Source organism: Dermacentor andersoni, chromosome 7 (assembly GCF_023375885.2).
Source record: "Dermacentor andersoni chromosome 7, qqDerAnde1_hic_scaffold, whole genome shotgun sequence".
NCBI lineage: Eukaryota > Metazoa > Arthropoda > Arachnida > Ixodida > Ixodidae > Dermacentor > Dermacentor andersoni.
Genome location: NC_092820.1, coordinates 158,021,825 through 158,047,151, shown reverse-complemented (window position 1 = coordinate 158,047,151; position 25,327 = coordinate 158,021,825). Strand labels below are relative to the sequence as shown.

At 43.0% G+C, this 25,327-nt stretch overlaps 1 protein-coding gene across 3 annotated transcripts in view; it reads left to right on the top strand.

Annotated features, from left to right (window-relative positions):
• The window catches only part of LOC126533523 (uncharacterized), a 55,529-nt gene that overhangs the window by 22,620 nt on the left and 7,582 nt on the right, over positions 1–25,327 (top strand). The window contains exons 11-20 of one of the 3 annotated variants that reach the window (XM_050180692.3): positions 3,971–4,164; positions 6,565–6,747; positions 9,654–9,737; positions 10,925–11,034; positions 16,208–16,442; positions 19,749–19,925; positions 21,726–21,838; positions 23,027–23,085; positions 23,168–23,219; positions 23,727–23,794. In XM_050180692.3, coding sequence (XP_050036649.1) covers positions 3,971–4,164; positions 6,565–6,747; positions 9,654–9,737; positions 10,925–11,034; positions 16,208–16,442; positions 19,749–19,925; positions 21,726–21,838; positions 23,027–23,085; positions 23,168–23,219; positions 23,727–23,794 — 1,275 coding nt within the window. Of the gene's footprint in view, positions 1–3,970; positions 4,165–6,564; positions 6,748–9,653; positions 9,738–10,919; positions 11,035–16,207; positions 16,443–19,748; positions 19,926–21,725; positions 21,839–23,026; positions 23,086–23,167; positions 23,220–23,726; positions 23,795–25,327 lie in introns of those variants that run through there. The other 2 variants (XM_055071927.1, XM_055071928.1) reach the window with 2 other exon arrangements.

Genomic DNA, 25,327 nt, shown 5'->3' with positions numbered 1-25,327 from the left:
TAGCTCCTGAAAAGGGCTTACTTGACAGCATCGCCGTATGTTCCTGTATACCACAGGAGATAAAAGGGTAGCACAGTAAACACAAAATATGGAGGCCTTAGACTGCTCTATGGGGTTCACTTACTATATACATTGTTCTGTGACAATACACAGACAGCTTGATTAGATCTTGTAGTTGTGCTAGTTGGCGCATATGTTTTCTGCAGTAGCACGGCGTGACGGAAAGCATCAGAAGTACATGTCCTGTATCTCTGTGTGGAAGACTTGCATTGCGGTAAGCCTAATGTAAAAAGCAGAGACAGCACTGAGTACAAAACGTATTAGACACAAGCATACCTTGTAAAAAGTGTCAGCTTGTCCTCAAAAAGATCAATGCAGTAGACTTTCCTGCAGGAGGCAGTGGTTTAGTGAGAATCGACTTATCTCACCATGCGTAGAGCGTGTGAGCAGCGACCCTGTCAGTGCCATGATGACCTTGGCCCTTGATGGCTTTACCATTGTACTTGTGCTGAGGGGAGGGAATGCTGAGAACGATGCCATCGTTAATTTTCGTAGTGAATTCGGGGGAAGTCCAGAAGATTGAGCTTTCTCAGTGCCAGTCATATTGTAGTCTTTATATTCTCACCTCCCTACTTTTTTTCATCTTGATTTGGTTGAGCTTCCTCAGTGCCACTCCTGTTGTAGAGTCTTCTCACCTCCCTACTTTTTTTTCATCTTGATTTCTATGTAGGTTTCTTGTGGTAAGCACACAGACCAAACCGGTCTTTTGTGTGCACAGCAGGCACAGCCATGGGGAAGGTTTACTTTTTTATCAAGTCAGATTTTTACGTTCAGACATGGGAAGTTCGGCAATGCTTCCGCCAGGCACACGGTGAAGTGACCTGGATAATGCTTGCTCTGCTAAAAGATAGTTATGCAGGAAGCAGAATTTCACTTGGTGCTTTTATTGCAAAAAAAAAAAAGGAAAGAAAGATCGTGTTGAACTTTCACCTACCACCATTCATGATTATTAAGACAAAAGGTTGTGTGAAATTTTTAACTAGCACATTTAGAACTCTGCCTCTGCGCAGTGGGTGCAGATAACGAATTGCGCTTAGTTCACCTTTTTGACGCATGGTGAATGAGTCAAACGACGATGTCAGTGCCTTATGTTGGTGCGCTCTGTTCCAATTTTTAATCTAGTTTTCAGTCCTTTTGGCTACACTTGTTTAACATAGACATATTCTAGTTTGCTCTGAAAGATGGAATTTGAAAAATTATTCTTCTGAAAAGTACTTGACCTGTGCAGCACTTTTATGTAAAATACAATTTAGTGTCCCTGAGCTGTGATTCTATCTGTGTATGCTTTAAATGCTTTAACAATTATTGCTAATCAATTTTGTAACTGGTTTTGTTAGTTGGTGGCTGCCTAACTGGAGGGTTTCTGTATTCACTAGTTAACTGGTGTTGGGCCTTGGATGAACCTTCTGCCTAACGAGAAAAATGCAGTCACAGGAAGGTGGAAATATTAATTGGTTGACAATGGGCAAAGAATAAAAGTTTCAGCCCAAAGCCAACATGTCGTTAAGGGAGTGTTGTCTTTATCACAGTTACTGTTACTTTTGTTGGCAGGGCTTGTATAGCTCCCTCTGCCCTTAGGATGAGAAATCTAATTGTGTATAAGAAAGCAAGATAAGAGCTGGGTAAGGTTAAAAATGTTTGAAAGGAAATATTAGTTGTGGTAGTAACAACAGATGGGGAGGGGATGTGGGCCTTATCTGGAGCAAAAAGAGCAAAGAGGCAACAGTGAGAGGACAAAAAGAAGGAAAGAAAGAAAGAAAGAAAGAAAGAAAAAAAGAAAGAAAGTTTGGGCACATGTGAGCAGAAGTCTTAAATCCTGCCTGCTAACATTAGTCAAAGAACTGAAACCAAGCAGAAGTAGGTTTTGCACGTTTGCAAATCAGAATACAAAGAAACAATATTGGAAGGTGTCAAAAGGGGTTGGGTTCAACGCAGAAAGTTCTAACAGAAAATGAAAATAGAAATAAACGTAGTTAAACCAAGTCCAGTGTTCTATTGCCCACTGAATAAGAAACAATGAAACAATGCTCTGCTACACTCACAACTCTCTCCTTATGTTCGTGTTTGGTATGGTGTAAAAAGATGCAAAACGAAATGGACAGGATAGGAAAGACTCTTTCCTGTCCTGTCTTTCATTTTGTTGTGTCCTTTTACACCATTCCAAGTATGAACTAGCTTGCCCAGCAACAAGTAGTGATGCATTTAGGCTCCCTGCCATGTGGTGAGGAAGCTATATTATAAACCCTGCAAAGGAAATAAATGACACCCTGATGAAGACAGTCCCCCTTATTGACATGTTGGTCCTGGGCCCCGTCTTCACCCACTGTTTACTTAATGGAGTACTGACACAAAAGTTTTGTGTCCTGCATTTTTTTATTTTCGGGCAGATCTCCACTTCATAATCGGGGCACAAAGCTTAAATTCCTTGAGAGTCACACAAATGATTATTAACAGCACCTTTTATACAATTTGTTCAAAACAACATCAAGCGCGGCCTGGAATCGAAAAGGTAGTAGTTTAATGACTGGAAAATGTAGAGAGGTTGGCCGGAAAATGGAGCATCTGGCCTGCTACTCTACGTAAGGGAAGAGGAAGAAATGAAGAAAGAGGGTCGAACATGAAAAAGAACTCGTCACGTCACTGAAAGTGGAGGTTGTGGTCACATGGTGCCACAAACAACATTCTGCCCAGTACGGTAATTGAAGGCCATATAGTGACTGTATTGCTGAAAGCTGCCAAAATCGCTAAAGCTCTGTGCCCAAGATGCCAACAGCGTTCTGTGGGTGTACACTGCGATACCAGGCTCGGCCTGGCAGTGAAAATGGTGGTCATGCACTACTCCAAACGGCGCAAGAAAAGGATAAAGAACGCCTGAAGAAGGCATCCAAAGCCCACCAAATAAAGAGGCAAAGGTGTAAGAAGATGCCTGACAGCAATGATTCAAAATATTACAGCCCTGGTGCTTTTTAATAAGTTTGCAGTGCTTTTAAAACTTTGCAGCCATTTTTCTCAATTGCATTTTTTTTGTCATTCACCTCGCTCGTGGAAAGCGTAGCACAACAATGGCTGGACCGATTTTGGTCCAGTTTGTTTTGCTGTGATCCACAAGCTGTGCTGTACTTAAAGACAGTCTTGAAATGTTTCTTTATCTTTCCATTATTTAATTATTTCACAATTACTACATGGCTCCATGCAGTGAAGCACAGTCATGTGCATGTTATGTTGAGCAAAAAATTATTAGCGCACTAAAAAAAAATCGAACACTGTCTTGATATAGATTAGACATCTGGGCAAACATGCAAAGTATTTCCTGCTCCCTATCATGTTTCGTTACTGTGCCAGGCTTTCCACAAGCAAGGGACTTATAAATTCTTATAAAACAAAAACTAATTAAGATATCCTAATGAAATTTTAGAATTGTCTCTTTATTGCAATGTGCAGTGTGTGTGCCAAATTTCAGCCCTTTCTGTCAAGAAACAAAAAAGTTAATTCTGATCCCCTCCTCCCCCCTTAATTGTTTGCGTCTCTCGGAAATGCAGGGGAACATGCCCTCTCCTCTTGTCCCATCGAGTGCTGAATGGACTCTGCTTTTGACAGCATGGCCACAGTGTGTATGCACACATCGTCACTGGTATTAGGTACCATGAGACAACCACAACAAGTTTCAATGGTGTGATCAGTCTCCTTTTTCACATCTAGAGCGGTGCTGCGCTTGGCACACGTTTTGAACTGGTTGCATTAAAGGGTAACGAAATCAATTATTTATTGCACGCTCAGGGAATTGAGGCTTCATAGCATAATTACTGAGTCAGCGGCTGTTTAATAGAGCAATGAAAACAAGGCAAAATTTTTTTCTGTGTACTCCTTCTCTGTGTATTCCTCTAAGCCCTCATAACGAGCTGTGTTTCAGCACCAGTCCCACAAGACCGTGCCCTGAGCCATATGCGAGCACTTGGCCTGGAGCTGCCAGGTCCACGGACGCCAACGTCGCCTGAGCGCCTCATGGTGCTTGCTGTGACGCTGGCCCAAGAGTTTGGCCTCTTTGCACTGGTTACAGTTGAGCTTGACAGTGATCCAGAGGGCAAGGTCCAAAATGTGCTGGCGGTGGGTAATGCTTTGAACTGTATCAGGCGAGTGTGGAGCAATCGATAGGTTAATCCATGTGTCCATCCATAGGTTAAATCTATGCAACAGACCCAGTTGCTGTATATTTGCTGAGGACGCTGCGGGTGGAGATACAGAACTGGTTTGTGAGGTCTGCAACTTGCCTGTGAGCCACTTGGGCATCTTTCACCAACAAACGTCAGTGGCAGTTGAGTGAGACATTGCAGATGTTTAGTCTTACAGCTAGGCCTAGTTTATAAAGCCCTTGTGATTTTTTTTTCTGTAAGTTGGTGACTTTGTTGCTTGTGGGGTTTCTGTGCTGGCAATTTGGATGGTGGTTTTTTAATGCAGTGACGCAGGTTTCTTTCTTTTTTGTAAAGAAATGACCAACAGTAGGCACAAATACTGGGAAAATAGTAGGTATTCTTTGTGTGTGTGTCTTTCTTGAAGAATTAATATCAAGGCGATCACTATGAGAGAAGGTAACTTTAGCATCCTTCTTAACATTCAGATTCAAAATAGCATGCTGATGGCGTTTAGAGCAGGTGCAATATGGAAACATTAGCTGCCTTTCTACCCCACCCTGTCATCTGCTTGCCTTTTCTTTTTTCTTTTTGTTAAGCCCTGTTAAGTATTTCATGAGACTGCCAGACAAAAAAAAAGTTAAGCCAAGAATACGTATAATCCAGTAAACAACCATGGTGCGTGAAGGTAGTGTAATGCTAATCACTCATAGTACTTTACTCCATGAAATTTGGCAATTGTAGTATAAAATCTTACATCCATTCTTTGGGGACATTACCTTGGAGACTGTGAGGAGGGAGTGGCAGCGCCAGCAGACGGAGTAGTTAGGAGGACTGCCGAGAGATGGCACAAGTATTGTGTAGGAGATAGTGTCCCTGTGCATGCTCTCAAAGGGAGCAGAGTTTCGCATACTTCTGTCATTGCTTCCCAACATTATGCTGTAAAGCTGCTCATTGGGCACACAGGAGTCAAACTTGGAACAGCATTTAAGAGCGCAACAAGAGGATGGTGTCGCCGTGCTGGCAGTGCAAAGGCATTTCTCATGAATTTTGTTGCAGTCAACGCATAGTGAAAGTGCTTGCACACCAAAGTCGCAATTTATGTATGCCATGTCATTCTTCATAGCATAAAAGTGTGTAACTCTTGACATGTCATGCGTGCACGTCATTAATATCATAACATGAATGACATGTCATGTATGCTATGTCATTAATGTTATGTATGTTGTACATGTCATGTCTGCATTTCACGTTATATGCCTGCATGTCATTCATTATGTCATGTTATGCATGTCATTAATGTCATGACATTTGATTAATGTCAGAACATGTGATTCATGTCACGTGATGTCATTCATGACATTACACGTCGTGTCACAGGTGTTATGGAAGTGGCGGATTGCGATATTGAGGCATTGAAGGTGACGAAACGATGATGTCATGTCCATGAAGTTGGCTTCTGCAGTGCTGCGGAACATTTGACATCATTTTAGACCACGTGATGGTGCTCGGCAAATAGTGGCGCGAGCCGCGAAATGCAAAAGTAGGCGCAACTCTGCTCCCTTATTTCGGAGCAATACAAAACACTAACAGGAGACGGGAGATGTGAACTGTAGTTTCTGGACGAAGCAGGAGGTAGTGGCACTCGGACTTGAGGTTGCGCAGTTTGTTGTATGTGTACTGAGGATGAGTGGAGGAATGATGCGTAAACTTGGAGCTTGAGAATGAAGTGTGTAGTAAGGAGGAGCATAGGCTCATTGTCAATCCCAACAATTTTAATGCTCTTTGGTGAGTGACAATCATGTGTTCTTGACTTTACCATGCATTGGGTGCGGTGGCTGCCAGCTAAAGACATCAGTGGTGACAATGCTAAAACTTGCTGAAGGTAGGCAGTTGGAAGCAGCAGCAGCAGTCATGACATGTCATGTCACTGAAAATCTTCCACCGATTCACCTAGCAAGCAGTGTGCAACCTATTAAACTTAGATCACCACCTTGGCCAAAATTCAACATAATATGTAAGAACATCATGAGATGATTACGACTACAGAGGAAATGAAGTGTACAGAAGTGTAGGATTTGTGCACTGCCATCTACAAATGAACATGATGTAGCAGCAACTTTCTGGTAACACGTCACTGGTGTTCTACAGCATTTCTCTCTTCCTTATTTGTTGTACTTGTTCTCCTGCTATGTCTTCAGCATGTTCTAAATATAACCTAGCAGATCCCAGGTAAAGATCAGACGAGTGTTGAGGTTGGATAAACTGGAGGCTTGGCTTATAACAAGGACGCTTGGGAAGCACTAAGATAGGTAAATGCCCAGTGGCTGACCTTACTAGGCGTTCAAACTAGTGGACTTGGTATTAAATACTGCAGGTTGATGAGCCTGAACTGGCATGGGGCCGGATGAAGCCTCCGCTAGTCACAACTGAACGCACCATGTACTGGGACATGCTCATCAGGACAGCACAGCCTCTTGCTTCACTACTGCTTTCGGATGTCGCTGCAATCCAGTCCGCAGCCCACAGCTTTGCACGTATCACCATGGCCATGACCAATGTGAGTGGTAACGACTGCAGGGCCTATGTTTAAGAATGCTCATGCTTACTCGCATTGCTTCATCAGTAATCTTTCTTTATGTTCTGCTTAACTAATCCATTAATGACTGGTCTCGGTTGTGGACACATGGTTCACATTGTCATGAGCAGGAAGTTGACGTCTGAAATAGCATACTCGTCTTGTTCACATCTAGTACCACTGTTAAAGGTACCTCTGACATGTGCCTGACATTATTGATATATTACATGCTTCATTGAACATTTAAGTCTTTCTAAAAGCAATGCAGTACAGAAATGGAGGTGTGACGACACATTTGAATTTTTTATGGGAACCAGAAATTGTGCAACAATCAGTGTTAACCGTTTAATTAATGAAGCCAGAAATCCACAATTGAAGCCAATCAGTGCTCAAGGCATATCCACTTATAGTAGATATGCACACAAGGACATAGCCAATTTCGATATATACATCCACAACCGTACAGCTAAATGCAATGTTGTTTCACTTATGTTTCCAGAAAGAGTGGTCCTATGTTCTGTGAAACAAAACCACATTGAACATTGGTGCATTTTGTGGTGTTGGGGCTTCTTGAAATATCTGGTACACAAGTGCTATACAACTGCCAAAGTACTTCACCCTAACCATGACTTATAACATTGGCAGAAATAGAGATCTAATGCAAAGATCAAAGTGAGTTAACTAAGGCCTGTGGTGATCACTATGGTCATACTGATTTTGCAGAGAAAGCTTTGCATAAATGAGATGGAAAAGGCCATGGAAAGATGAAACGAGGATAGTCAGCACCTGTGTTGTTTCGCCTGTGGCCTATGGTCTCATAGCTAGCACTGTTTTTTTTTCTTCATATTTTTCATGATGTGACCCTGAAACAATTTTAGCGGTTGTGTATGATAGAATTCATCTGATAGAGGAGGCTCTGTAGTAATTAAATGGACGCTAAAGACAAATAATAAGTCCACGAGGACTGTTTAAATACCATTCCAGAAGCTTCGCGATGCTTGTTTCGTGCCAAGAAAGGACTTAGCTTTCATGAAAATTGCATCTGAAGGGTCCGAATACCTTTTTTTAAATTCAAATCTCCCGTCACCCAACCGGGGGAGTGGTGACGTTGCATGCGCCATCACCACCCTTTGCTGCCATTGGTGAGTAAAACGGCATCCGACAGACGGGGGCACAGAGTTAAGACAGAGCAATGGATTTGCCGCTGCAGCTGCTTTTTGATGAAGCGGCATAGACAGTATGGGCATCCCATGCCATAACATCCATAACATGGAAGTTGAGTTCTCTGCTACTTGCAGTTTGTGTGAGTTTTGCGAGCCAGCAAAACCAGCGCAGCACTATACGATAACGAAACTAGTCAAATATGAAGGCACTGGTTGGTGGCTTGAAGTCGAGTGACAATGAAACCTTTCGACCACCGGCATCATTGTCAAGGGTAATTTCAATGAGTTCTTTCTTCTAAAAATGAAATATAACTGGATAAGTGGCATTTTATTTCGTCTTATAATACAATACAATGATGTTTTTTGCAATGAGTGGGTGAGTACTAGCGACAAAATTTAACTGAGGAGTGCTTTTGGCATCGAGCAAGTGCTTGAATGTCCCAGGGGAGTCTCTAACCATGTCCTGCATTTATCTCAGTTTCTCGATTATTAAGGCCCTGTTCGCGATAATATCGGCGCCTTAGAGATTCTTAAGCAATAATCTATCACTTTAGCTTGACCTAATATTTGCCTTTAGTGTCCCTTTAAGTTTCAAGCATAAATGCTCCTTTTAAGGCCCTGAAACTAATGAATTTAAAAGATTTACATCTCTTCCATTCATGACAGTACCATTTACATTTTCTTGTCCATCTGACATAGAATGCTATAGAAATATTGGTAGGCTAACCAGCTGACCATACAACAACAACAGAAAAAAAAAAGAATAAAGAAAAAAAGCAGCAACATCTTCGTTTCTGTTTGTTTGTGAGTATAGAAGTGTACTGCTTCTACAACAGCAATCACATATAACGGGCAGGTGATGCTTCTCATCCAAACAATTTCAATGGTTTCCCTTCATGATTTTATGCGTAACACTTTCAACACAGTAGTCCGTAAGTATTCTTTTAAAGGGTATTGCAGAGCTTGATAATTTGTTTGCTTGGGACACATAAACATATTACACTTTTTTTTTTTTTTTTCAAGGCAACGACGCACTTTTTGCTTATGACGAAGACTGCTCACTACTGTGCTTTTGTGCATGCGAAGAAAGGGGAGACTTTCCAGGCAGCACTCAGGGAGGGGTCGAAAAAGAAAGTGATGAAGGTTGAAAAAGGTCTATAGTCCCAACAGCTGGCTATGAAGCATGAAGTTATGTTTTACATTTTTTGACATTTCCGTGTCATCCTCCAAATTTAGGCTCCCTAAGTTAGTTGTGTCCGAATGCATTGAAGAATACAGAGGTGTCGTACCAGTCATTTGTGACCTGGATTGAAAAAGAGCTTTTGAGCTCAGACCAGTGTCTGTGTATCTCGGTATAACTGCTTTTTCTGAATCTTCAGAGATTTGTATGCATTGAATGAGGTAGAGCCACTAAAGATGCTTTGTTGATGTCTTTGTGCTTGCACTCTCACATATGTGATCATAGTGAAGGCATGACTGACGCGGTCATCTCAGGATGATAATTACGCCAGTATACAACACAATTATACGGCTATTGTACTGTGCTTAGAGCCTGCCCTCAATTAGCAGAATAGTTGGGCTGATGTGCTTGTGAGGCTCTAGTGTGCTAACTTGGTACCACACTGTGTAGTGGCCCAAAAGTGTCCTCATTAGCTATCCAACGGTCCCCAACATCGCAGATCACGACGACTGAAATTAAGGCGTCCTGTACTACTTACTGTGCAGGTCTCAGTAGCCCACCGCCACATCTCGGACCGAATGGGCCTGTACGAGATGCACAGCTACCAGGAACTGAACAGGCTGCACCCGGTAACCATTCCCATCTTCTATTTTTCAGCTGAGGCTGCACTGCTTCTAAATGTGCAGGCACAGTGAATCGGATAGTGCTGCCACAATGTGAGCGAGTCAACCCAGTCATGCTTGCTTCTCCTGCCATCCTGTTTATTCAGTATGGGGTCACTGCAGGTCCTTGAAGAGAGTGCTGTTTATCATTAAACCTCACATTCGTCAACTTCATGCTCTTCTTACAGCTGCTGTATTACTCTTCGACATTACACTTCATAAGTCAGCCAATCAGCAGCTTCTTGGCATCGAGATAGTGTCTCGTCACTTCACCTGAGTCTGATCTTGTAAACAGAATGAATATTCATTGCCTTCTTGCCAGTGTAACCCTTGTCTCTTCTTATACTTGGATGCAGTAACGCAGCTAGTGTTGTAGTTTGAGCATGAGAGAAGTTAAGAAAGGAAAGCACCTGGTGACATTCATAAGCAAAATTTTTTTATGACAACCCATCTTTCTGCCAAGTGAAGAGTAAAATAAACAATTCACAGGATGTTTACAAGTGTGTGATGCAAATGTTTAACTTTTCGCTGTGGTGCAGGCTAGGTGTTATCGCTCCTGATTTCAAGCTCGCTGAATTGCTTGGGGGGTCTGAAGCCCCTGCTTCCTCCTTGACAGTTCAATGTAAAGGAGGTTCTATAGCTTCCTAGTTTTAACTGCTACGTTCCTCTCTGATGCTTGAGTGCTCGCTGTTTTTCTAAACATACACTTGTGCAGCCAGGCCCGCAGTGGCATGTCGAGCAACTGACCTCCGCGCTGGCACTGACTCACAAAGAGAAAGACGAGGTGTGAGCGTGCCGTGGCGAAAATTCCATGACGCTGCTGGCACAATTGGTTAGTTCCGCCGCCCGTGATGCGCAGAGGGCAACACCATATGGTGGTGTTGCAAGGAACTGTGACCAATTTCTTCTTACTCATTGGTTGAAGCGCACGCGGCATTGCGTGCGCGTCTGTTAATGGAAGCACATTCTGGTCTGCGCTGTGGATGGCTATGCCAGTGCTGACGATACAAAACTGAGTAACGAGCTAAGAAAAAGCCAGCATTTCAAGTGTTCCAGAGGAATAACATTTCACGTGTGATCGTTGTCTTTGTGTGCCTTTAATGGAGGTTTCACTGTCCGCTCTAACAGTTGTCGGGGCGGGGGTGTCAGTGCAGCTGCTCAACGGCCTTTTCGGGAGCAACCAATACCTGCGGCCATCCTCTCGGTTGCTTGTCAAGGCACCCCGCTTCGTTGACCTCGTCTACAAGCTCCTGGCCACAGACAGGTGTGACGGCATGCCACTTTGATTATTATTACATGTGGGGTTTCAAGAGGGGAAGGACCCCAACACACTGTGGTCCTGTTGCACTGATGAGCAACCTGGCCCAAATTGAAAGGCACACATGGCTCACATGTGGCATTCCAGGTTTATGGCATCATGAGAGTGAAATTCAGTGGCTTACTTCCATGTGTAACAAACACACTTTAGATGGGACAGGACACAGGACAAGTGCTAAGTCACAACTATTTTGAAGCAGACAGCACACAGAAATAGGGCTTAGCGGCTATAGTGTTGTTGCATTGCTAAGCACAAGGTTGCGGGATCAAATCCCAGTCGCAGCGGCCACATTTCGATGGCGATGAAATGCAAAAATACCTGTGTCCTGTGCATTGGCGGCTCTTAAAGGTCCCCTGGTGGTCAAAATTAATCCAGGGTCCCTCACTATGGCATGCCTCATAATCAAATTGTGCTTTTGGCATGTAATACCCCAGAAGTCAATTCAATTCAATTCACACATAAATAGAACTACGCCGCACTCCATCAAATTAGCTCAGCCATTAAAGACTGTGGAAATCTGAGCACCAATTACACATTCACCGGCTCCCAGCGTACAAGGAAATTCTGGGCAATGAGGAAGCTCACAAGGTAACGGATACTTTGGTGTGTTCCACAAATTTGCCCTGTACCCAAGGCTCTGTCATTGATCCATCTTGGTGTATAACAAGGATTAATCATCCTTCCAAAGCGCCTCTGGACATTGCCGAGGCATGGCAGCATGCTCACCGCGATCGCCGACAGCTACTTCACCACCTGGCAAACTCTGAACCAGGCAAATACAGGAGCCCTCACACAAAGCTACGGAGGCTCGATGCTGTGCTGATTCAGTGGGTGCAGACTGGCACTCCCTGTCTCAGGTGAAAGCTGCCCTCCTCAAAATGTTTGGGGAGTCGGCGAGACTGCAGCCACCTAGCCCTGGTCCTCCACGTCAGGCCTGTCCCCAGTGTTCATCTGTGCTGTGGACAATGCATCAGTTGCTGTGGAGCTGCCTTTACTTTGCCGATGCCTGGGATGCACCTGCCCAGACACTGGGGAACCATGCATTGTCTACCCTGGAGGAGTAGGTTTCTCTGCCACCAAACTTGGAGGATGGGAACGTTCTGCTGCACTTGCAGGCTTTCTTGGCCTACTTGCGGGACACTGACGGACCAGGCCGCTTCTTCGCTGAGGGTTTAAGAACATGTATAAGAACATCCACAGCAGTATTTCCTGCCAGGGGCATACACCCACTCAATGCAGGGCAAATACATAATTAAAAAAGAAAAGCAGCAAATAAGGTACCACGCATAAGTGGCAAAGAAAATTGCAGTCATCTTGCAATGAATAAGAACAACCAAATAACCACATTTTTTTTAAAGGCTTGCGTTCCCTGCTTTACGTCCTGGGCCTGCTTTCGTTCACCCTAAGGTTCGTGCTTGTTAAAATTGCAAACGTCAATCAGCTAGTCCAGCAACACATTCCGTTACATGCAGTTGCTTCATATACACATGAAGTGCATTTCTTAGAAGTCTGAATTTGAGAATGAAGTGCATGCCATTGTTGCCATTTTAGCCAAGTCTTGCGGCCGTATGCCCTTTTGCCATTGGTACCTAAGCTTGCATTTGCTTTCTGAAGTGGCTATACATAGAAGCTTGAGCTTCTGTCTATCAAATCTGGTACTGGTACCTTAAGCTCAGTGAGCAAGAAACGAGGAAACTGAAGGGCTTGACTTTACATAACACACTTAGGAGCACAGTGAAGCACAATTAAGGGGAATGAACTTTCTCCGTGTTGTATTCGGCTTCGATGCTTGTTCCATGGCTACTGTCCTAGGCTCGGCTCACATTTTACATCTCCTGGTATGTTCAATTTTGCACACACAATTACTTACTGTGATGATCGATGTCTTTCCTAAGTGCTCTAATATATTCTACATTCTTGGATGTTGAGTCTCAAATGCAGAAGTCTTGCTAAAAGAGATTTTAATTGCGTTGTACTATCAAACAAGTGCATGAGGAGTTGCACATGGAGTTGCTATCATAATAGAAGCAATTATGTGCAGCAGTCACAATAAAAGAAACATTGGGAGATACTGGAAAAAGGTGAGTTCTGAGAAGTCCTGTTTCTGAGCATTCTAGCATCACCGCCTCTATGGAAAAATAAGGCACCGCCTACATTTTTTATTTATTCAATAATGGCAAGATAGGCTGTTGTATGTCATAAAACTGTTTCTTTTGTCATTATTGATCATCACCATGTTTCATGATTTTTGTTGATAATTTCAGAGAACAAACTCATGAAAATTATAGAGAACAACATGCTGGGAGCATTTAACTCATGCAACCTACATAACTTTGGTTAGGTGTGTGCAAATAGTGATTTTTGAGACCGAATCAAGTATGAATAGAATAGTGCCAGAAGTGAATCGAAACGAATGTCGAATAGTTTTATAATAATGAACAGCCATTATAATAATATGAAATTATGTTCACATTCTAGTATTCTTAAATTTAGCAAGTTTCTGTCATAACATAGTATGTTATGAAGCATTTATTAAAAGCACAAATAGAGCATTAGTATTAAACAAGTAGCTTCTTTGCATTCACAGGACTCTTCAGAGAGTGGGAATGACCACAGTATACATAGCCTGTAAAGTATGGCTACCTGAGCGAAGTATCCTGAGGGTGTATTCTGTTAGCGTCCACCTAGTGGACATGTCCATTTTGTCTGTTGCGGAAGTTGATTGGCTGGGCTGGGTTATGCATTAGGAGGATTCAGGCAACCCCAGCTAATCAGCACTTCAGCAGCAGACGAACATGTACACTAGGTGAACACTTACAGAATACCTCCCTGTTCCACCACACAAGCTCTGATGTTTTATTTCTATGCCATGCCCATGTGGGCAAAAATGTAACGTACTTTTGCTCTTACTTTGTTTAATTGGCCGCAGTTGATGTTTTGAAATATTCGAAAAGTATTCTAAAAATATTCGCATTTACGAATAGTGACTATATTTGATTCAAAAGAACGAATCGAATAGGACACTTTTGGTTTGTTATTCAATATTTTTGTATATTTGCACCCCCCTGATTTTGTTGTCTTGAGAAAGAGATCGGGAAATTAACAAGAAGGTAGCACAGATGAGTCACTGGTATTGTTCCTTCACACACAAGAAAAATAACAGTGAAGAGGGCAAGGTGTAATAATCATCTGCAAGTCCCTTATCTTTCACTAAGTCCGGATGTAGACTTAATTGAGGTAGTTCAGTCATGTGTATTTCAATGAATTGTGCATGTAGGGTGGATACTTGTACATGCTGTTTGTGCGCATGCATTTACTGATGCATCCTGTGTATTTCGTATTCCATTCTGTTGCTATTTCTTTCACCCTTGCAGTTGTCAGGATGGACTATTAACTATTTGTTCAATTGTCCAGCCCTCATAGTACTTGACCGGTCTGCTGATGTTAGTTTTCTTATAGTATGTGTTTCTCCTCTGCTTGTACAAATGCGATGTTCAGCAGCATTGCTGCAAGATGCTGTAGTCGGGCCCACCTTAGGTTTGGACAAATTGGTGCCACCTGATAGGTGAATCAGCATATGACCCAGAGATGAGGGTGCCTGTGCACAGGAGTGCATTGCTAGAGCAAAACCGCCAAGCTCCGGCAGCACCGTTTTCTCTACGCATGCCTACTGGACATTGCAGGCAATGCTTGTCTTGCATTGTCTCCATTGACACTGTGCAGTGTTATACCCCTGTCACACGGGAAGAGCTAATGTCATTCGAATGGAATGACAGTTGCCATTGAATGAGTTAGGGGAACTCATTCACATTCGATTTCGAACCGAATGCATACTCTTGACACCAGACAGACAACAGCAACATGCAACGCGAGAAAATAATGCGTGCATCAGCATAGCCAGAAGAGATTTTTTTTAGACTTATAAAAAAGAACAAATATTTTTGCCACAATGATATTTTCACCACAGGCTGTGCTCAAGCGCATTACTCTTTGCATCAGGAGTCTGTTGCGGCGGTCGGCCATATTGGATGTGTTGATCGAAGTGCTTTTAGTTGTGAATAATTGGCGTCAAAATGTTTTCGTTCGTTTTAAAAGTACTCGCAAAAGTTCTTAATGCGTTTAATAGGCACAAAATTTCTTTGACTCACAAATTTCGTTCCAGATTGCCATTGCTATCATATGCAAATGCCATTATATTTTACTGTATAGCACCGCAAGAGACTGAATGGCATTCAATGCATCGAATGCCATTAAATTTTTCCATGTGACAGGGGTATTAGAGTATACTAGTAGTTGCAGTTTGAATTACTGAAAAGTACTTGCATGTTTTATGAGTTGCAGATAACTTTCTCTCATTAGCAGTTATACTGGATTGAACTTTGGATTTCACCCGCCGTAGTGGTGTAGTGGCTTTGGCATTGAGCTCCTAAAACAGAGGGTGTGGGATATAATCACAGCTGGGGAGGCCACATTTCTATGGGGGCGAAATGCCAAAACACCTATCTACCGTGCATGTTAAAGAACCACAAGTAGTCAAAATTAATCTGGATGTCCTCCACTATGGCGGGCCTCAAAATCACATTATGGTTTTGGCATGCAGTATCCCAGAATTTAATTTCTTAATCTTTGGATTGCACATACCGCAAAATAGATGTTATCCAAGCACGGTGAAACTATATGAACATGCAGTGCAAGAGAAGGCATGCGCTCAAGCACCTGTTATGCAATGTTACTTTCTTTATTGGCAAGTCCTTATGTGACACTGTGGGCACACAAATGACACTTCAATACGTTAGCTGTTTCATGGGTTAAAGAAATAATATTCCATAAAAAAAAAGTTTCTTCCATGAGGATCCACCATTTTGCAATTAATGTCCAGAATTCCAGATGATGCGAATTCAGTGCCTCCATCTATATCCACTGCACATGCGTGAAGCCAACTGCGCTGCCAACACTTGGCATGGTGTCAAGCAAATGGCGTCAGGATACTATGCATTCCCTTTAACAGTGTAATCATGTATACAGCCAGTTCCTGCCTCTTTGCCTTAGGGCCATTCCACTGCCTGCTGGTTTACTTACTGGGCAGCAAAAAAATAGCACTGTTGTGTGGTCACTGCAGAAAAGCCTTGCACCAGTACATTGTTCTACTGGCAATGCTTCATTTGGCTCCGTTCCTGGACGTGCCAGACGCGTCCAGTGCCTTTCTGGGATCCCTGACGGGCGAGGCCGTGACTTGGGGGACACCGCCGCAGTGGCGTGTCTGCCTGCGCCTGGCAGAGCGCACCCTGCCCAACCTGATGCAGGTGGCCTACGAACAGGTCTTCAAGGGAAGCCCCATCTTTGATGAAGTCATGGTACGTAAAGGAAGACTCTCTATCAACATCGATTAGTATGAAGCTCTGAGCATCATTCACTGGCGCACAGAAATTGTAGTTGTGAGCAACGTATCATGCAGCAACTTGTTTAGCAGCTCCACTTGTACCTCAGCAGCATCGTCTTTTATGCTGTCATTAAATTCAGAGGTGATGTAAAAGTTATCTCGCAGTTAATTTATTGTCCCGTGGACATCATTATAGTCCTCGGAGATGTTACCAGCGTTAACTTTCAGCGCAATAGTATTGACATGTACAGTCACCTGCACTTCTGTTTAAAGCACTGAATCGGTGCGCTGCGATGCAAAGGACACCTGAGCAACAGTGTATTCAGCCTGACCTCGAACTGAGCTTCAACTGACCTTGAACTTGGCAACCACTGTGTTATTGTGGTTTCTTTACTCTCTAGCCACGCGCTTGAGCACTCTAGACAGAAGTGTGGGTGATTGTAGTACATATAGGATGAGGCCCCATTCATACTGGTTTTGCATTGGGAGCTGGTCTCCTTTCTCCCTTCATAATCCTGTGGCATTATTAGCTTAGACATGATTCACTACAGAGTACTCCACAAGAGACTGTTTATGTTAGGCACAAAATTAGTGTATTCTTTATTGTTTGAAAGAGCTTCTTGCTGGGTTAGTTTGTGTATTGTGTTGACAGTCATATTCAGGGTGTCTACCAACCGGGAAAACCGGGAATTCTCAGGGAATTTGAATAGTCTGGAAATACTCAGGGAAAACTCAGGGAATTTGTGCTTCTATCAGGGAAAATTAGCTGTAACCTTATTATAAAGGAAAGAAAGTCGTGTTAATGCTGGTTCCAGTAACAGGAATCGCAACGAATCGTCATTGACGCCGAGTTACGGCACGAGGCCAGAATAGTTAACGACCGATTTTCCGGACGCCCGATTTTTCAGACATGCCCGATAATTCGCACGGCTTTGCGGCACCACCATGTATAGTCAATGTATATTGCCCTGACTGCATTTCAGAAATCGCATTAATCAAAGCCACCACCGCCACCATTTTGCTTATCTCGCCGCCTCGAACCGGCACTTTCGCACGCAGATCCGCTGGCAGCCGTAGTCATCACCGCGGCAACGTTAGGCCTAGCTGTTTCTACGTTTTTTGTTAAGCCTCTTGCCATGCGGTGCCCTGTATTTCATTGAAAGAATTCGCCGCTGTCAGCAATGGCACCGACTCCGCCTTTGTAATCCTCGCGATTGACTTCGAAGCTCGCAGAGCACAGCGCGTTGCGTAATGCCAGTCTCCGAAAGTTAGCTTCGTTTTAATACAGCACTGTTTCGCGGTGAAGCCTAACAAGCGTGGGAAGGGGCAATTGTCACGGGACACAGTATGTATTCCTTAATTATGCACGCGTGCACCCCCGTGTCCTGTCACAGTACGAGCACCGATATGCTTAATAAGTGTACTGGCAGGCCTTCAGAGCTTTTTAGGACGTGCCTGTGTCAATTTTAGCCCTTAAGGGCAGTTAGACATGCATTCATTTTTTTTCGGACTGCCCGATTTTTCGGATGTTATTGCGACCCCCATGGAGTCCGAAAAATCGGACGTTGACTGTACAACTGACCAAGAGGATGCTTCAAATGATCCATAGGGCGAACGCGTGGCAGAAGGAGGACGAGAACAGAAAGGACTGACACACTGAGGAATTAACGGGAAAACAAGCGTGCCGCCTCCTCTTTGAAGGAGCTTGGGCTCGAAAAACAAAATGTTGGCTGACGCCGAGATGCAGGTGTCCCACACCCAAACAAAAATAAACTCTTTAAAGCAGTGAAACCGAACACTGAGATGTTGTGTAGGATCTGAGAGTATGTCAGGACAGTTGAGGTTGACTTCCCAGCTGCTGAGAGAGAATCTTAGTTGTGACAAAATTCAGGCCTCATACCAATGACCTTGCTATCATTTGATAGAAATAGCTCATATTCAGAAATAATTTACTTATGTATGTATCTCCTTTTCATTCGTATTTGAAGATGTTCGACTCGATTTGGAATGGGTTTTACCATTTTTTCGCTGTGCATTTTACTAACACCTACCTTCTGTTTTCTTTTTAAATAAAATAGATATTACTCCTTACTATCCAGCTGGATTAAGTCATATTTTTCTTTTTCAACATGCTTAGTAGAGAGTGACAGCATCGGGCAACGTGGTGTCAGCCTGTCTTGACATAAAACAAACTTCTGGCTCATTCAGGGAATTTTGCAAAGGTGCTCAGGGAAAACCTGGAAAACTCAGGGAATTTGGAAATGTCAACTTGGTAGACACCCTGTTGCTGTAAAACAGGACAAGTGATGTAGAAGTAAAACAGGATATGCAATATTTGTTGCTACGCATTTTATGAGCACAGTCAGCTTCAAAAATGTGGCATGAATTGGCTCTCAGCTGAGTCATCAGTCTGCCAGTCCTAAAGGTGAGCAGCTGCGCAGGTTATATTCTTTGCTCAAGAAGTAGTGCAAGGCCTTTCTTTCATACAACAGCCTGTACATGTGTCTTTGTTCCAAGAGCTTGATGTTTGTCTGTCCAGAAGGAAATGTTCAGCACTGGATGACACAGAAATTATGATAGTGTGCTTGCTACGACCAGAAATTCTGGTAGTGAATTCTTGATACTTTTGTAAGGCACAGTTTGTCATGCCAAAGAACATTATTGCTTTTAGTGTTGACTACTTAAAGCAGACTGCGATGAAATTTCGGACGGCCCAAAGGGACTCATTTTAGAAAGTATACTGAGCGGTCTCTGTGCAAAATGTTGGGCTTAATATACCAGCGGATGTGTCGTCAAAACCTTGCAAAATATACATGTTTTTATACCAAACCCATTTTTGTAAAATGCTGTGCATAATGCTTGCCAGAAATGATACAAAACTTGGAACGTTGAGAACCGGTGCAGCATCTAGGCATGACCTTTGAGATCAGGTGACACCTGCATTGTACTGCAAATCTTGGAGGTCATGTGCTTGGATTTAATTGTGATATGCACTAACCAGAAGTGCTATTTAAAGGCTGTTAGTTAAAAAATTAGGCAAGTAGTACCAGCCCTGCAGAATTGCCAAGGTTGCTTCAGCAGTCTGTACCATGAATTTATATCAATTAGGTATGTTGACGGTGCAGCTTTGCCCTTATTAATGGTACTTTACCTAATGGATTACAATGCCTAATAATGAGTGCCTTGGCCTCTCTTGCTTACTTGCCATATTTTGGATTGGCCTGTTTGTAGCCTTCATCCTTACAGGTATTTTTCTCTATTTATTTAAAAATATGTGCAGGGGGACATCATGGTGGATGAAGTGCGTAATGGCCTTGTCGAGTTCATCGACAGTCTGAGCATTTTGGATGCCTGGTCCAAGATCATTGCCAAGATTAAAGTTCGGGACACCAAGGTCTACACCTTCTATCCCATCGTTCTGGCTGACCCCAAGAACTTGAATGCGTATGTCAGGAAGGTGAGAGCTTCTGAGAACTTTAATTTGTGTGAAGAGGATATGGGACCACTGATTTTTATCGTGTGCAAAGCATACTAAAGGCCTTATCAACCTAAGATAGGCCTCACTTTACATGATTATAGCTACTGACTGCACTCGCGGTAATGCCTAACTTATTTGCTCTTTTATTTTGCTCTGTGCTAAAACAGGTAGAACATGTATTGAAATGTTTGAATTGTAACATGTTGAGGTTTGTTTGCTGGGACTTGAATGGTGAAATTATGAATTCAGTGTTGTCAGTCTAACTGATGTGCACCCAATGAGGAATAAACAGCATGACAAGAATGATCTGCACCTGCTGCAGAAAGTGCACTCAAGGCTGATGCGGTGAGACTCATTGGAACAGATCAAGCAACAACAGACAGTTGTGCTGAAGTCGTTTTATAATTTCTGTGGACACTCCGATTTGACTGGTCTGCTGCAATCAAGTCCATGCTGTGCATCTCGGAGTAAACTTGGCCAATTGTATTTTTTTCTTTACGCCACAAATGTGACGTGCATTTACATGCAGTCCCTCCTCTTACAAATGAAAGCACTCTGTCATGCATTTGTATTTGGCTGGCTCTGCAGTTCATCTGGTTCATGATGGTGCTTTTCTACAAATTACGGTTCACTTGTCGTTCACGTTATTCGCGCTGCATTTAATAAACTGGTTCCTGCCATGCATCACATGCTCATTGTGCTCATCATGTGTGTGGTTGTTACTACATTTAAAAGAAAAAGTTGTGTTGCTTGTGCAGCTGGGAGGGGTGGGGGGGGGGTGGGGGGTTGGGGCTAAGATTATCTGGTGCATATTTGCACTCTGCCACTGATGTGGTTTGCCCATGCACAGTTACGCATATTTAGGCTTGCCTGAGCAAAAAAGAACTTGTTGTCCCATGTTTTCTCAATTGACATGCCCGGTACTGCGAGAAATTTTTAGTAGTATTAGGAAGAAATGTGAAAAACAAAAAATTTTGTTTCTGAAGATATACTGCGCCTGTACGGGGACTTGCATTTTTCTCTTGAAATTGTTGAAAAATGATTTTGTGCTTACCACTGTACTCTGCTCTTGCCGAGTCGGCGATCGTCGAAAATCTGATCAGCGGGTCAAGCGCGTCGGCTTTTATAGAGCAGTCGTCGAATGTTCCAGACTAATCGTTTGGACCCGCGTGCCTTCCACAAAGTTCTACACCATTCGCGTTACGTGATGAAATCAGATAACACAAGGTTCGGCGACAACAGACAGCCGGGTAGAAGCATCGATAACTTTCCAGAAACGTCGGATACATGCAGGCGCGTCCGTCGCTGTGCGATTACAGTTAAGCGGCGAAACGTGGTCGCCCGATAACGATAAGTACACGTGTCAATAGCATGTCACAATGAATCAGCTCTTCCCAAGATGAAACCCTGCTACACTGTTCGCGAGACAAGTGTTTGAAGTTTCAAAGGGCCATGCGTTGGAAATGTCGCTGTCCATTGAAAAGCCATGCGTTTCACCAGCATGAAGTATAGTTTTTTTTTTTATCTTGCAGTGAATGTCGAATGACAATAAGCAAGAAATGCTGTGCTGTTATCATAGGGTGAGGAAGTTGTGTAAAGTAGCATTGACATCTTAACTCCCTTGAGGTTCAAGCTTTGTTTCAGGAATTGCGAGCTGCATGATTTGCAATCTCTATGAAGGATGAGTGAGACCTGTTCCTGGTTATTTGCCCGGGTGCACCCTGCATCGGGTAGCCTCAAATGCTTCCCTTCTCTTTGGTGTGTTACCATTTGTTGCAGCTGGAACGAAGTGTCACCTGGGAAGGAGACATAATGGAGTACTACATACGACTTCGAGGCTTTCTGGCACAGATGAAGGAGCAGGATGAGACCCTCGATTTTTTTCTGCCTAGGTGAGTGAGCGCAGATGGGGCCAAAGTTGAACCGCAATGTAATGAACACAGATATAACTAATTATCAGATATGACGTAGCAATTGTAAAGAGTGTTTCATCAATGTCTGCATGTAACAACTTTATGCTTATAACGAATATAATATATAACAAAGGTATAGCAACCTCGTATGTGACTTCGTTAGAATGAGATTCTAGTGTGAAGCATATATGCCTGATTTACTTTCACACTTCTTACTTGTTCAGCTATTGTGTGGCATATATTGCAAGGCATGCATATTGCACTGTAACAAATTATTTGTTCCGTGGTAACTTCAATTGGTCCCAAAATCTCTTACTCATTTTCTTTCAAATTTTGCAACAGATTGAATTCTGTGTATTTATTTTTGCTCACAACAACAGAATTATATTTGCCAAAGGGACTTGTTTCTGAGGAAGTTAGTATAGTTTTCTGTGAAAGTTAGTATGGTAACGTTGGTATGATTGGTATGGTCTTTGCACTATTTTCAATGGTGTGAAGCAAACTCAGTTTGTGTGTGTGTGTGTGTGCCTCATTCTCCTTATGTGCCTGATTCTTGCCATTGAAAAATACACATATGCAGCAGCTTTGTGAAATCTTCTAGTTTCCTAAGTTGAACTACTTGCTTAAAACTGGGTTGTAATTGCCACGTAGGCCTAATGCTTGCCACTTCTTTCTTTATGTTAGCATGTGCATGCGTGTCTGTGTGTCTGCACATGTATCACTAACCATTAGTTATTGAACAGTGCTGAATATTCAGTTGGAAGCAAACGTTTGGTGGCAACAGGCGCTACAGAAATAACTTTTTCACGGTCTAGACCTGTAGCAGAATGTTAACGGTACAGTCCAGGTGAGTGTGTTTAGTTAGTCCACTGGATGTTCCAATTCCATTTTGCATGACCATGTCATAGGGAAATTGAACTTCTTCTTGATTCACTGGTCTCTAAAATCTTTCTTTGCGGTGGTTGATAGCACATAAGATTTCCGGGCAAACACATGGGCTTATATGGCTTGAAGTTAAGAACTTGGCGTCGCACCTACCTTACAGTCACTCTTGATTACGTAAGAAGTCACATGAGGTATTAGACAGGAAGGAAATATTAAACTTGTAGTTGAAAACTGCTTCTGAAACTGCCGACAAGCCAAAGTGTTACACAATTTTTATTGCAGGTGGAAGCACTCCATCTTCGACCCTGAATGCGTTTACTACCCACGAAGAGATGTGGTGTGTAAGTGATAGAGAAGATGTCATAGTTATCTTGCTCCTTTTTCTTATATGTTGAATCATGCTTTGTTTTTGTTGCGTTGCAGATGTTCCCGTGGGTTTCTTTAACCTAAGCGTTCCCACAAGCCCGGGAGAGAGGTATGCACTTCACACCTTGTTTCTGATTGCTTGTTTGTAAATTTGGCGTCCACTTTTGATAGAACAATGCTGTTATGTTTGTTGCTGCGCGGACACGTTTAACAATCTAACCCCCTAATCAATCTGCGCTTGGAAACCAGGACTCTCTTTAAAACGTTCACGCAATGTTTATACCTTTCTTCATTGTGTGTGCTGATGTGACATGTAAAAGTAAGCTCTCTCAGCTGGCATGTGTCAGTGGAGAATTAAGGATTGGTTGATTGGTTGGTTGATGTAAATTCTCATCACAAAACAACATTGGTGCAATGAGAAACTTCATATAGTGGAGAGCCCTGGACTTTTTGCCATACAAGGTTCTTTAGGGTTCACTTCAATACTTCGACATTATTGCCTTTCAAACTTTCTTGAGGCTCCCCGATGTGCTGAACATGCTGCCGCTTTCATGAAAAATGCAAGTAACTGCCCTAGGACAGAATTGAGACTAAATTGGCAAAAATAATTTTGCAGGATGTTCCATGTTCCTCGTGCCGGGCCACGGCTCATTGGCTGCTTCTTCAGGGTCATTTTGGAGAACAGTGAGTTGGCTCGGTGCTGTCGTAAACTTAGCGGTGTAGCATTTCGCTCCAAGAAAAAGTTTCCGTTTCACCCAGTGCCCCTCGACAACACTAGTCAGTGAAAAGTTAATGCGTGAGAGGCTTCTCTCACAGGCAGACGTGTCCCATCATACCTTTACGTATTGGGGTTTATAGAAATTGACCTTTTGTACTTTTAGTGCGATTAGCTTTACAAGTAATCTTAATTCCCGTTGAAATATCCATGGAAACCCATGCAGTTAAAAGCTTGATTTGAAGAAGCAGAATTTCCTTTTGAATGTATATAACGAACCTCCTCTAGTCCCGAATGAAGGCTTAGTGATTGTTTTAAATCGATTAGGGTGAAACCTGGTAGCTCGTGATGTCTCACTTGTCTCACTGAGCAGTACTAAACTCTCACAAGCAGTTGGTCATCTAGTAATTCATCAGACCGGCTGCACTGCTGAGTTGACAGCCAAGCACATTCTCTAGCGCTTTCACCTCGTGATGAATTGTTGTATATGCACAGTCTAGTGGTTTTTCGCGTCCTGGGGCCGTGTTTTAAAATGAACCATTTCATTTCCCATTAATTGTCTCCTTTGGTCATTGGCTCAGACGAAGTCCCGCGATCATTATTGCTGCGATTGGGCACTTGGCATGACGATTGATAAATATGTAAAAGTGCAGGGGATTGTTTTAAAATACACCTTTGCATATAATGGATAATGCATATAACGAAATAGCTGCAGCTCCCCCTTCAGCCTTGTCTTAGCGATGTTTTACTGTGTATGTATACAGGTATTATGGCATGATTTACTGCTTGATCACATAAAACAGAGGTACTCTCGCTGGCTGTACTCCGTGGGTCAAAATGCCATGCCATATAAGCCAGTTCCTTAAATAACTCTGGTGTGTTATGGGCCAGAACCATGGCTTGATTGTGGGCACAGTGGGAGGATTCTGCATTAATTTTTATTGTCTGGGTATCTTTAATGTGCACCCAATGCATGGCACATGTGCGTTATTCCGTTCCACCTCCACCGAAATGCGGACGCTGTGACTGGGATTGAGCCTGCGACTTCAAGCTCAGCCACACAATGCCGTAGCCGCTGAGCTACTGTACGGGTATGTGAGCCGATTTGCTGGGGCTTGGGTTGACTGCAGCATGAGCTACGTATTGGCAGTGGTGGGCCAATCTTTATTTTTTCTTCACCCTATGATGAGCGTGAAGCTGAGGATAACGAGATGGCCTGATGACAATGCAGTAATGACTATGGTCGCAGCTGCCGTCATTAGCATAACAAAAAGGTTTTGTGAACAGACACATAAACAAACAAAGCAAACCTAGTTCCCAGCTTGTAGATGCTGTTGCGGAAAATGTTGAGGACTACACAGTCTTTAATTATGCACATTGCATTTGTTTAGCAATTATAGCATCACTGTGTTTGTGGCTGACCATAGCTGACATTTTACACTTGTATACAGCAGCAGTACACCATAAGATAATAAATGATCACAAATGACCATGACGTAGAA